At 49.8% G+C, this 12,967-nt stretch overlaps 1 protein-coding gene across 2 annotated transcripts in view; it reads left to right on the top strand.

The window, feature by feature from the left end:
• CACNA1S (calcium voltage-gated channel subunit alpha1 S) overlaps nucleotides 1-12,967 on the top strand; it is a 67,880-nt gene that overhangs the window by 19,272 nt on the left and 35,641 nt on the right. For both annotated transcript variants that reach the window (XM_059146380.1, XM_059146381.1), the window contains exons 5-11: nucleotides 30-182; nucleotides 2,803-3,008; nucleotides 4,404-4,507; nucleotides 6,328-6,473; nucleotides 6,902-6,983; nucleotides 8,909-9,069; nucleotides 12,161-12,386. In XM_059146380.1, the coding sequence (XP_059002363.1) occupies nucleotides 30-182; nucleotides 2,803-3,008; nucleotides 4,404-4,507; nucleotides 6,328-6,473; nucleotides 6,902-6,983; nucleotides 8,909-9,069; nucleotides 12,161-12,386 (1,078 nt within the window). The remainder of the gene's footprint in view (nucleotides 1-29; nucleotides 183-2,802; nucleotides 3,009-4,403; nucleotides 4,508-6,327; nucleotides 6,474-6,901; nucleotides 6,984-8,908; nucleotides 9,070-12,160; nucleotides 12,387-12,967) is intronic.

Raw genomic sequence — 12,967 nt, 5'->3', positions numbered from 1 at the left:
CTTTCCTCCTCCCTGCTCCCCCTCTGCAGGCCTGCAGGTGGTCCTCAATTCCATCTTCAAGGCCATGCTGCCCCTGTTCCACATCGCCCTGCTCGTCCTCTTCATGGTCATCATCTACGCCATCATCGGGCTGGAGCTCTTCAAAGGCAAGATGCATAAGACCTGCTACTTCATCGGGACAGGTGAGCTCGCAGGGCCGTGGGGAGGAGGGAGTGGCCCTAGGGCAACTCAAGAGGCACAGCCACCTCAGCTGTGAAGGACCCCGCAACTAGGTCATTGCTTCCCACAGCTGTTAGTTACCCTGAGGAATGGGTTGCTCTTGGACAAGGACAGGTCTGCCAAGGTCAATGATCAAGGGAAGTGGGCCAAGAACTGGGCCACAGTTTAATCTGCAGTACGCCCAGCCCGGACCAGCGAGGTATCTTTGGGCTTTCTGGGCCAGCTGTGGACTGAGATGCAGACTTGGGACAAGCCTGAATTTCTATTTGTATTTTTCTTTGCAGCCCTTATTTTTGCTTTGATCTGAGCAGCCCCTCCAAGCAGGGCCCCACAGATTGGTGTCTAAAGGGCATCCAAAGAAAGCACCCAAGAGCTGAAGGATCATTTGTAGGGTCATCAGAGAGAACATACCTTGAAGGCTCAAATGAACTTGAGCCAAGCCTTCCAAAGCAGCCGTTCTCAAACTGTTTGCCCCAGGACTCCTTACACTCTTAAAAATTATTAAGGACCCCAAAGAGCCTTTGTTGATATGAACTTTAGTCTCTGATATTCATTGATATCCATAGATAGGAAAACTGAGGAAAATGTCATAATATTAATTTATGAATTCATTTTCAAAGAACAGTGATAAGCCTGTTACTTAGGAACATAGATATCTTATGAAAAAAAACTATATTTTTCCAAACCAAGAATACTTAAAGAAAGGTACTGTCTTACATTTTGTCTAAATCTCTTTAATGAGTTGGCTTGATAGAATCTTCTGGATTCACACAGCTGCTTCTGTGTTCTGTCTGTTGTGAAATCGCACATCATGTAGGCTCTAGAAAACTCCACTCTGCATTCATTGAAAGACTGGGAGATGAAATAATGTCTTGGCATTCTTATAAAAATAATTTTGTCCAGGGGCACCTGGGTGGCTCAGTCGGTTAAGTGTTTGCCTTCAACTCAGGTCATGATTCCAGGGTCCTGGGGTCGAGCCTGATGTCTGGCTCCCTGTTCAGTGAGGCGTCTGCTTCTCCCTTTGCCTGCAGCTCCCCCTGCTTGTGCTCTCTCTCCGTCAAATAAATACATAAAATCTTTCTTTAAAAATTAAAAAAAAAATTATTTGACCAGGTAGGTGCCCTGAAAAGGTGTGGGTCCCCCACTCCAAGACTCAGTGCTGTCAGCCAGTGGTGTCGGTCTATCTCAGTTAGGAGCCTAACTTCTACTGGGGTCTACAGGAACTGAACATGGCACCAGAAAGAGGTGACTTCTATTAGGACAATTCCTCCCACCAAAAGCCCAGACTCGAACTCACCAGAATAACCCAGGATGGACAAGATTGCCAAGATCCACAGTGTCACACGATACTCCTCACTTCCCCAGACCCACTGATAAGGGGACAGGCAGCCCGAGGTCCAAATCCAAGACAAGGCAGTGAACTCTGATAGAGCTTTTGGTGGTTCCATTCCTAGTTCTCTCCCAGTTCAGCCCCTTCTGTTTCCGTAACAATCTAAGTCCTATAATGAGCCTTATCCAAACAGAGAGAAGGAGACTTTTTTTTTAAAGATTTTATTTATTTGACAGACAGAGATCGCAAGTAGGCAGAGAGGCAGGCAGAGAGAGAGGAGGAAGCAGGCTCCCTGCTGAGCAGAGAGCCCAATGCGGGGCTCCATCCCAGGATTCTGGGATCATGACCTGAGCCGAAGGCAGAGGTTTTAACCCACTGAGCCCCGAAAAGGAGACTTTTTAACACAACCTTCCATATCTGAGACCCGGAGGTCTCACCTGGTGTCCTCGTGCATTCTTGACCAGTGCTGGCCAGTGGTGCTCCAAAACCTTTCTGGGATGGGAGTTACCTGACTTGAGGGGTCAGGGACCCACTGAGAGCTCAGAATTCATCAATGTCTCCTCTCCCATCTCTAGAAGACTGAGCCAACCTGGTAAATATGGGTGAGGTAGGGCATTCCAGCTCTGATGAGCTCATCGATTCTCTGAACATACTAGGAGACAAAAATGTCCTAAGATAAAAGGGGACCCAGGATGTCATCGACACTGAAGGATTTTAGAGACAATATGAGCACCATCTAGGGACACAGAGGGGACTGCAGCCGGTTGGGAACACCTGCTAGGAGCAGACCCTTGCCCCTAAAACTTCATGTCACAGGGCAGCTCATCTCAGTCCCACTGGGACATCTCCATGTGGCTCCCAGAAAGAACGCAAGTCAGAACACGGGTGGCCCCACCCTCACACCTCCGCCCCAGCCACAACGCTGCCTCCTTTTTTAAAGTTCTGTGGGCAGACATGACATTCACGTTACCCTTGCTACACAAGTGGTACTTCATAGGAAACTAATCCTTGAAGACGACCCTCTCATGAGGCCATAAGGCCCAAGATACCATCGCGGCTGCCCGTAGACACCCACCGCCGGCCGGGGCCCCAGCAGTCCTCCTCCTCCAGCTTCGTGTGCTCCCGGGGAGCACTCCTTTACATTTCCGGCTGAGTGGGCTCTAGACCTAGTCTTCAGTCATCGCAGATGGCTCTTCTTCCATTCTTGTCCATCCACACTTCCAATCTGATGCCTGCACTGCCTCTGCCTCCAGATATCGTGGCCACGGTGGAGAACGAGAAGCCCTCACCCTGCGCCAGGACAGGATCGGGGCGCCCGTGCACCATCAATGGTAGTGAGTGTCGGGGCGGCTGGCCGGGGCCCAACCATGGCATCACCCACTTCGACAACTTTGGCTTCTCCATGCTCACCGTGTACCAGTGCATCACCATGGAGGGCTGGACCGACGTTCTCTACTGGGTGGGTCTGGCCCCCGCGGCTGCAGAGCCCCCTACCTTCATCCCCAGGTTCTAGGGACTGGGTGGGGGGAAGGGGAGAGGTGGTGCTGTTGGTCTGACTCTAATGTCCGCTGCTCCTTCTCACCCCTCCCTGAGAAACCTACATAGGGTGCATGTCTCCCTTCTTGTCTCCAAGTGTGTGTGCCCCAGTATCCTCTGGGCAGTTCCCAAGGTACAGCCTGTCTGTGCAGGACCTAAGAGGTGGGTGAGGAGTGGAGACCAGGAATCCAGGGGTTCTGGTCTCAACTTTTCTAACTTTTCCCGAAACCTGCCCATGGGTGACTCATTCCTGATGACCTCGAATCTCAGATTTCCTGAGAGATGAAGGGCCCTTTGAGTCCCATTTTGCCCCAGAGCAAGACTGCTTTCTGATATAAATATCACTAGCTATCACTTTCCTTGCCTATAAAATAAAAATACCACTACATCATAGGGTAGTTACAGGTTACTAGGCAGATTAGCTAAATTGTAACAGTGCCAACAACATGGTCAATGCTACATTAGTTTCCTTGTTGGAGTATATTATTTGCTGGGTGTCATCCAGAGCTAGTTTGCATTTCTTATTTAATCCTCCCACCACGGAAGACATTGTTCCCACTTTACAGATGAATAAACTGAGGCTCAGAGAGGTTCAGTAACTTGCCAGCAGTTATGGAGCTAGCGAGCAGTAGATCCAAGAATTGAACTCATTCATCTGGCTCTGATCCCAGAACTCTTAACCACACGTGACACTGCCTGTTGAGGCAAAGGTTGTCAAACTGTCAGATGCTTTGCAAATAGAAAGGATTAGTACAAATAGTTCTTGTAAGCTCATATTATGGGAGCAAATTATCAAACATTTCAAAGGCCTGTCACATGTGTTATTTCACCTCTGCTACGAGTCTGTGAGGGGCAAGCACAGAGCATCATCCCCGTGGACAGATGGGATAATGCTCAGAGATGTTAAGTGACTTGTCTAGGGTCACAGAGCTTGTTCATGAACGAGCTGGCCACGCTCAGTCCAAGAATTCTTTGTGCTTCTTCTACTTTGAAAAGTCTTAGCTGTCAAGAAACCCCCTTGGGGGAGAGTGTTTCAGAGAGCTGAGCCAGGGACGTGGATGGCTGCAGGGAGAAATGGGTGAATCGTGTCTGGACCAAGTGGACAATCAGCAAGGCTCCTTTTGAGAAGCCCTTCTAACTCCAGGCCCCAGGGCTTTGCGGGGAGGAGTGTCCCCTCACTGGGCCCAGATGGCCTCTCTCCTTCTCCCCCAGGGTCAGGTGGAGACTGAGAATCCTGAGTCTGGAAGGGGACGTGAGTCCTCAGGTCAGGACGTGAGTGCTCAGGTGTGAATGGGACTCACACCTCTGTCTGGACCAGGTCAACGATGCCATCGGGAACGAGTGGCCCTGGATCTACTTTGTCACCCTCATTCTGCTGGGATCCTTCTTCATTCTCAACCTGGTGCTGGGTGTCCTGAGCGGGTAAGGAAGCTCACAGGCGGCTGGGAGGAGAGGGGGGATAGGAGAGGAGAAGAGGGAGGGAAGGTGGGGGGGAGAAGGGGCAGCAGGTGGCGGGAGGAGGGGAGAGAAGGAGGAAAAGAGCCAGAGGGACAAAGAGAGTCGGGGGTAGAGAAGGAAGGGGAGTGAGAGGAGGAGGAGGACCAGGGCAGGGAGATGGGGTTAGAACCTCCACTTATCCCTGTTGCCAAGACTCTGCTCCCAGGTTAGCAAGGGGGATATTGAAGATAAAGGTAGGAGCGCCTTAATTTTTCATTTTTTCCTTCTCCTCCAGCCTTCTCCCATACTTTCTTCCTTGGTCCCTCTGCACCCCCACTCCCTCTGAGCGAAGCCCTGAGACCCCAGCCTCCTGCCCCTGGAGGCAGCTGATGCTTGGCATCACGGGTCAGTGTAGCCTTCCGGTGAGGTGCCGGGCCCTGGAGCTTAAATCCTTACACTACCGCTTGAGGGCTCTCTGACCTTTAGCTAATTACCTAACCTCTCTGTGCCTCAGGGTCCACATCCTTCCAATAGGAATACTCTCATAGGGTCGCTGGGAGGAGAAAATGAGCTAATACATGCAAAGCACTTAGAATTGAGCACATAATGAGCACTAAGTACTGAGAGTCATTATTAATGAGAGAGGTTCTCTCTGGGAGGGCTCCCCGCCTCCCGCCCGCCAGCCCCAGCGGACAGTCTGGAAGTGACCATGCACCTACTTCCCCACTGCCATCACCCCACCCCAGAAGCTTCCCCCCAGGCATTGTGTGGGCAGAATTCAGGGGGTTCCATGAACTTGAATAAGAAGAACTGGTCTTTGCTTTTTATTAACTCTAATTGAAGTTCAGTGTTTCCTTTTATCAGGCTTGGAGACCACACGCCACAGTAGTGTTACTAGCAGTGACTCTGACTTGTCCCAGTAGAAACTACGTGTCCCATTACAAATGTTGCAAAGAGTGCTTCCACTCCCTACTACTTTGAAACTGTAATGGTTGTTAGGTTGGCAACCAGACCTTGTTAGTTAATGAATTAATCAAGAAACATATGTGGTATTTTATCACAATTTCCTTATAGTTCAGTAACTGTATTTTAACATAATCGATTCCTTTGCAGTGAGGGTGTTTTATGTTGTGTATTTCACAACATTATTCTGAGGAGGGACCCATACGTTTTATGGAACTACCCAAGGATCCACAGCATGGAAAGGTCCAGAGCCCCTGCCTGGGCCCATCCCCTGGGGGCCGGTGCTGAGGGCTGAGGTGCTCACGTCACAAGCCCAGCACCGTGCTCCTGTCTCCCCCTCCCCCGGATCCTGCTTAGAGACCAAGGGTTGCTCACTGGCCCTCAGGTCCCTTCCTTCCACCACATGGTTTCTTCTAGACTCAGGAGAATTCCCTCCAGGGTTTGGGTCTATAAGCCCAGCTACATTTCTCAGGTAGCTTCAAGGTTGGGCAGCATGGAGAATGTGAAGATCCGTGGCTGATTCTGTGAGGGCAACGGGCTGTCATGTGGTTAACCCTTAATATCCAAGGAAACCCCAAGATGAGATACAATGAAGTATCAGATGGGAGGAGCAGAAAGCAATGAGAAAGGCAGGCTGCCTGGTGTGGGGGAGGGGGATGGTGAGGGGAGGGAGAGTGGCTGCCCCTCCACCACCTGGAAGGACACCTGGACCCCAGGTGACCCCCTGGACCAGAGGGCGGGAGCACACCCAGCCACAGAATGTGTCTCTCTGTCCTTGGGACGCTCAGTCCTCCTCCAGCCCCTTTCCTCCTCTCTCCCCCATCTCCCCTGTTCCACTTTAGGGAATTCACCAAGGAGCGGGAGAAGGCCAAGTCCAGAGGAACCTTCCAAAAGCTCCGGGAGAAGCAGCAGCTGGAGGAGGACCTGCGGGGCTACATGAGCTGGATCACGCAGGGCGAGGTCATGGACGTTGAGGACTTGAGAGAAGGTTTGGGCCCAAAGGCATGGTCAGCATGCCCTCCCCAGCCCCACACAGTCAGTGCCCACTGGGAGCTCTGAGTCAGGGAAAGTCCTGCAAGCCTGGGAGGCCCACGGAGCGGTATAACGTTGCCGTGCTGCCGGTAAGAGAACTCAGGCCCTGAAAGGGCGAGTGACTTGCCTAAAGCCTTACACCTGGAAATGATGGCATCTGGGTGTGCCCGGGGCTCTTCCTAGAGTGCAAAGCACCGTGCTACCTGTCCATAACCACCCCCTGCCCAGGTGTGGGCTCTTTCTTGGGCCCCAAACATACAGGGATCCAGGCCTGAAGTTCCAGGCCCGTTGTCACAGATGTCTCCAGTCAATGGCCCCTTTTCCAGGTGTGTCTAGCGCAGAGAGGCCCAGAATACTGGTCCACTCTTTCTCTCTTGTTCCCAGGGAAGTTGTCTTTGGATGAAGGAGGCTCTGACACAGAGAGCTTGTATGAAATCGAGGGCTTGAACAAAATCATTCAGTTTGTGTGAGTATCCCCTTCTCCCCAGAGTCTTCCCAGCCTCAGAACTCCCAGAGATAGGGAGTTAGAACCCATTTACTGGTCCCCATTTACTGGACCTTAGAGTCATGTTCGCGATCCTTTAGGACACTCAGCAGATGACCTGATTATATACTACATCGGGAAGAAAGTGGGAGCCTGCCAGGGGGCAAGGGAGAGAATCTGGCTGCTACCCTGTGATCAGAGTGGCATTGGTGGGACAGTTAGTCCTGGAAAGCTCTGCTCAGGAAGAGGGAAGGTGTGTGCTGCAAAGAGGTAGCACAGAGAGGTGTGCGGGAAGGACGCTGGCCTCCCCAGGAGTCTGGAGACAAGGGGATGCTCCAACCTCAAGTGTCTTTGTCTCAAGAGGAAGATGTGTTTGGTTGGTTGGCTGCTTCCTTTTCCAAATTCATACCCACTTGTGAGTTTGGAAGATCAAACAGAGAAATACATCAAAGAAAAGATGAAGGTCCCCACTGCCCTTCAAAGAGGTAACCATGGTAACAGATGCGTATCCCTTCAAGACCTTTGCTATGCTTTTCTCTCTACACAAACACACACACACACACACACACACACACACACACACATGCCAGGGTTTTTTGTTTGGCTTGGCTTTTTACATGCAGAGTTCCTTATGCTAACTACCCTGGATACCCAGCCTAGAACAGTGCCCAGCATACAGGAGGTCCTGGCAAACACTTGATGAAGAAGATATACATAGTATCAAGTAACATATTTTTAACTTAAAAAATATCTATTTAGGGCAACTTTATACATACGCGCGTGTCTTTTTTTTTTTTTTTTAAGACTTTAATTTTTTTAGAGCAGTTTTAGGTTCACGGCAGAATGGAACAGAAGGTACAGAGATTTCTCATATCCCCCCGCCAGCACACAGGCACTGCCCATTAATCAACATCCCCCACCAGAAAGCCGAGGTGTACTTTGGGGCTCCCTCTTGGTGCTGTCCCCTCTGTGGGTTTGGGCAAATGTGTAATGACATGGGTTCATCATTCTAAGATCATTCAGAGTATTTTCGCTGCCCTAAAAGCGCTCTGTGCTTCGTGTCCTCATTCCTCCTCCCCCAGCCTGGCAACTAAAAACTGATGTTGTTATCCTTTCTGTAGTTTTGCTTTTTCCAGAATGTTATATATTAGGAATCACACAGCATGTAGCCTGTTCAGACTGGCTTCTTTCAACTAGTGATAGACCTTCAAGTTTCCTTCATGCCTGTCCATGGCTGGATGGCTCAACTTTGTCTGGTGTATCTTTGAGTGTTAGTCCACAGGATGAATATACCATAAAGTATTAATCTTTGCTGGTTTTGGCAATGCCGACAGCGCTGTAGGAACAGTCCTGCACACGTATGAACATTCCCACCAGGCAGATTCCTAGAAATGGAATTTCTGGATCAAAGCATATATATTTTTAAAACTTGGCCAATGCTGCCAAATTGTTCTCCAAAAAATGTTGCAATGATTGTGGCAGTGCCCTTTCCACACACCCTCAACAACACCAGATATGACTAATCCATTACACAATTGTTTTTCTAATGAACAAAATGTACCTCCCCTCCCCGTGTGCTTTAATTAAAATGCAAGTGTGTGGGGGGCCCCTGTTGTATGGCGGGCACTGTGCTAAGCATTCTGCTTGCATTATCTCTAAATCCTGGGATCATTATTTTTCTTTCTCCTTTGAAAGAGGAAGAGCTTCACAAGTAGAAGGCAAGATTTTAAATCAGTCTGGCCCTGCAGCTCACGCCCTTAGCTAGCGTCTCCCGCGTGGCCAGAGGAGAGAGTGGGCGATCAGATGGAGACAGGCTGGAGCCTGTCGGAAAGCAATTCCAGAAGGGGGGTAGGGAGCTCGGAGGAAAACAGCTCTTTGCCTCCCCCCTCCCGTGTTTCCTCTCCCAGTCGCCACTGGAGGCAGTGGAACCGCATCTTTCGCTGGAAGTGCCATGACGTGATCAAGTCCAAAGTCTTCTACTGGCTGGTGATCCTGGTCGTTGCCCTCAATACCCTGTCTATTGCCTCCGAGCACCACAACCAGCCTCTGTGGCTGACCCACTTGCAAGGTGAGACACAACAGAGTGAAGCTAGGAAGGGGACAGATGTGGCCAATGGCCAAAGCCAGCCAGTAGTAGCACCTCAGGTTTGGCAGAAGACGTCATGGAGATATTGACATTGTTTTCTAGAAATCAGAGGCTGGTAATACTGTTTTCCTCATGGCATCACCAGGGGCAATAACAGTAGCCAGTTGGGAAGCCCAGGTGTCTCGGCAAATGATTACAATTTCGGATACTGAGCATAAGGATCACCAGCAATCTAGAACTCCAAGCATCCAAGTTCAAATTCTACTGCCAAAACAGCAGTCTTTCACCAGCTATTTATTGCATGCATGGTATATGTAAGGCATAGACAGTGAATGCAGATGCAGAGAGAATTAATAGGCTCCTGCATTCCAGGAGTGTATTTAGAGGAGAAGATAGATGCTCATGAAGAATGTCAAGTCCACATAGGGAGGGCAACCATGCAGGCAAATATGGGGCAGCAAGAGAAGAATTATAGGGGAGGAATGTTGGAGCTCCGTGGACCTTAAAGAATCAGTAGATGTGCCCCCCAGCAGTCAAAGGGAAGGGAGGGAGGATCCCCCCAGAACGAACAGCACATGCAAAGATGTGAGGATATAGAATAGTACGGTGAATTCAGGGAGCTGTAAGAACTTCTTATGTAACTGAGAGCAGTGGGAGGGGTGTTTGCATGTCAAGGCCCTTAAGTACTTGAGCAAAACATTGGGATTTTAAACTTTGAGAGATGGGAAGCTAATGAAAAGTTGTCAGCAGCCATATAACACGATCAGACCAGAATTTCCGAAGGATCAGTTTTGGTGGAAGTCAAGTCAGCCTCATCCCCAAGATAGATGTTCCTCTGCCTGTGGAGCTCTGAACTGCGAAAAGGCAGAGACTAAGAGAATAAGGAGACCAGTCCCAACATGGCGGATCAAACTAAGTGCCCTCCCCACTGTAGACACGTGGCAGTGCTGCCTAGGTCATAATAACAATATTTCAAAGAAAGACAAGGAAATATCTAGATGGCAGAAATGAAGAAACAACTGAAAGCCAAAGGCAATGAGCTCATGAATTGATTTCCAGGAATATTCTAGACCTAGAGCTAAACCCTAAAGAGTGGCAGTTGGGTTCTTAATGCCCAGGCAGGGACAGGAGACAGGGGCCCAGAGCCTGGGTCAGGTGAGAAACAGAACTGACCCCCTAGATAGAGCCAGAGCCTAGGGTTACCCCTTTGTGAGGGAAGCAAAAATCTTACCGCATCGGGCCAGGGAAAGAAGGTGGAAGTTTATCCATGCTGGAGGCTCTGGGAATAAGGAAAAATGTCTCAGGTGAAAAAATTGAAATCCAATCTGTGCCCTATATGTATGCGCTCCAATTTGCACTGTTCCAGATGGTGTAGGGATCCTAAGCTAAGGCAGTAACATAAAAAAACTAGTCAGAGGCAAGGGAAAACCCTGTGGTGCCCAGCAGAAGCAAACATAAGCCACCCTTTAAGGATGCTTCTCAAACCAAGGCATACAGAATTCCTGCAGGGAAAAAGCATTTCCCAAAGAAGAGCTTACAACAAAACAATTGCAAAACAGATAAGGAAGAGGGCCACCTGGAGGAAGAAGTATCAAGCCCAACCAACAGGAATGAGCAACCCTGGGAGCCTGAGGTAGTAGGACAATACAAAAGACACTGTGTTTAAAATGATGAAAAAAATTAAAGAAGGAATATAAGTAGAAAAGAAGACTGTGTTTTTCTATGGGAAGGAGGTAGGGAAAAATGCATGCATGCATTGCCACCAGTCTTCTTGAGAGCTCCTTGAATGTGTCAAGCATTGCCGATGCATTGTCTGAGTACCGCCCACCCAAAGGAGTCAGAGACTTGAGGTTTCTGGCCTCTGCAGATAAATGGATGGTAATGCCACTTACTGAGATGGGGAAGGCAATCAATGGCTGAGTATATTTGGGGGTGCAGGAGGATGGGTACTACTCCAGTTCTCATCAGCTTAGTCTTAGGCATGTTGAGTTTCAGGTACCTTTGAGAGATCCCAATGGAAATGTCAAGGAGGCAGATGGCAAAACAGGTCTGGAACTCAATGGAGAGGTCTATGTTGAAGAATTAAAATCTGGGAGTCATTGGCAGGGATGGCCACTGAAGCTACAGTCTTAGAAGACATCTCCAGATCATCAGAGGATAAATATACTAAATGCACAGCCCAAGGCCAGCATCCAGTGGTTAGGTAAAGAATTACATCTGCAGAGGAAGCTTGGGAAAAGCAGGAGAAGTAGAAGAAATCCAGAAGGATATAGGGTTACAGAAGCTAAGGAAAGAGAATATTTGAAAAAGCGAGAGTGGTCAACAGTGCCGAGGGCTTCTGTGAGATCAGGAAAAATGAGGGTTAAAGTGGATTTAGTGACCTGGAAGTCATTGGTGACCTTGAGAGAGCCTGTTGGTGGAATGATCATGTAGAACCAGTTAGACCCAGTTAGGTATGACTTAGAGAGCAAATGGAGCAGGGCAGGGTGGGAAGAAATGAAGGGATCCAAGCCAATAGCTCTCTAGGAAGTCTGGCCGTGATAGGGAGGAGAGAGCTGGGGCAGGAGCTACAGGGACAATTGGAAAGACTCTGGCGTTTAAAAATGGTGATGGGAGAATCCATTTGAAAGGAGAAGTTAAACACATAGGAAAGAGAAGTGATCATTAGCAGTGGATTTCGTGAGGGAGGGGTGGGGGGGCTGGTGAGCAAAGCACAGGTGGACAGGTTGGCTCCAATAGGAGAGAAGGACGTGTACAGTAATGAGACTATGGCAGGGCTTAATTAACTTAAGGCAAATTGAAAGTAATGAAACTCCCTTATGATAAACATGGTATGGCTCAGCCATGATGTAGCCATGGTATGGCTTATTTGAGAAACTTACATCAGCATTCCCTCAATGGGCAAACATTCGCCAGGTTTTATGGATTTTGAGAGTGGAAAAGGGATGATGCTTTGGAAACTCAGAGAGCGGGTTTGGGGCGGAGGGCTCAGCCAAGGTCATGGCCTGGAGACAGGGCAGGGAGAGAGAGAGCGAGCGATGCTGAGGCTGGCCCCCCCACCCCTACCCCACAGATGTAGCCAACCGCGTGCTGCTGGCCCTCTTCACCATCGAGATGCTGATGAAGATGTACGGGCTGGGTCTGCGCCAGTACTTCATGTCCATCTTCAACCGCTTCGACTGCTTCGTGGTGTGCAGCGGCATCCTGGAGATCCTGCTAGTGGAATCGGGTGCTATGAGCCCCCTGGGCATCTCCGTGCTGCGCTGTATCCGCCTCCTCAGGATCTTCAAGATCACCAAGTGAGCGCTGGGAGAGTGGGCGTTGCCCCAGCAGCCCCACACCCATAGTGTGCCTGGTCTGCTCCATAGGGGCTCCGTTCCCGTGGTCTGGGGTCTGGGCGAGTTCATGGGTGGCCTCTGGCCCAGGATGTCCCTCTTTCCCTAAAAGAAATGGCTTTCCCGTTTTGACCTCTTTCCTTAATTTTTTTTTTCCCTCTTACCTCTTACCATCTGGGCAGGGATACCGGGCAGGGGTGCAGCACGTGGCGTGGAGGGAAGGAAGAGGACAAGGAGAGTATGGGAGAAGGAGGAAGGGGAGGAAGATGAGAGGAAATGAGAAGCGGGGAAACGAGATGGAAATGAGGAGGGAGAATAAAGAATAAAGAGGGAGGGAGCAGAGACGGGCTCATCGGCTTCCCAGGGTTTATTGAGCAGCCGCCTGAGCTGGGGACTGTGCTAGGCACAGAGTGTGCAGGGGTGCAAGGGAGAGAAGTGGCCCTTACTCTCCTGGGGTCCACAGTCTGGTGGGGTGGCCGGAAGTTAGCCGGCAGTCGCACAAAGGAACATGAAATGACAAACCATGAGAAGTGCTAGGATGGGCA

Source organism: Mustela lutreola, chromosome 14 (assembly GCF_030435805.1).
Source record: "Mustela lutreola isolate mMusLut2 chromosome 14, mMusLut2.pri, whole genome shotgun sequence".
Taxonomy (NCBI): Eukaryota; Metazoa; Chordata; class Mammalia; order Carnivora; family Mustelidae; genus Mustela; species Mustela lutreola.
Note: the sequence above shows the minus strand (reverse complement) of the source record. Positions and strands in the feature narration are given on the sequence as shown.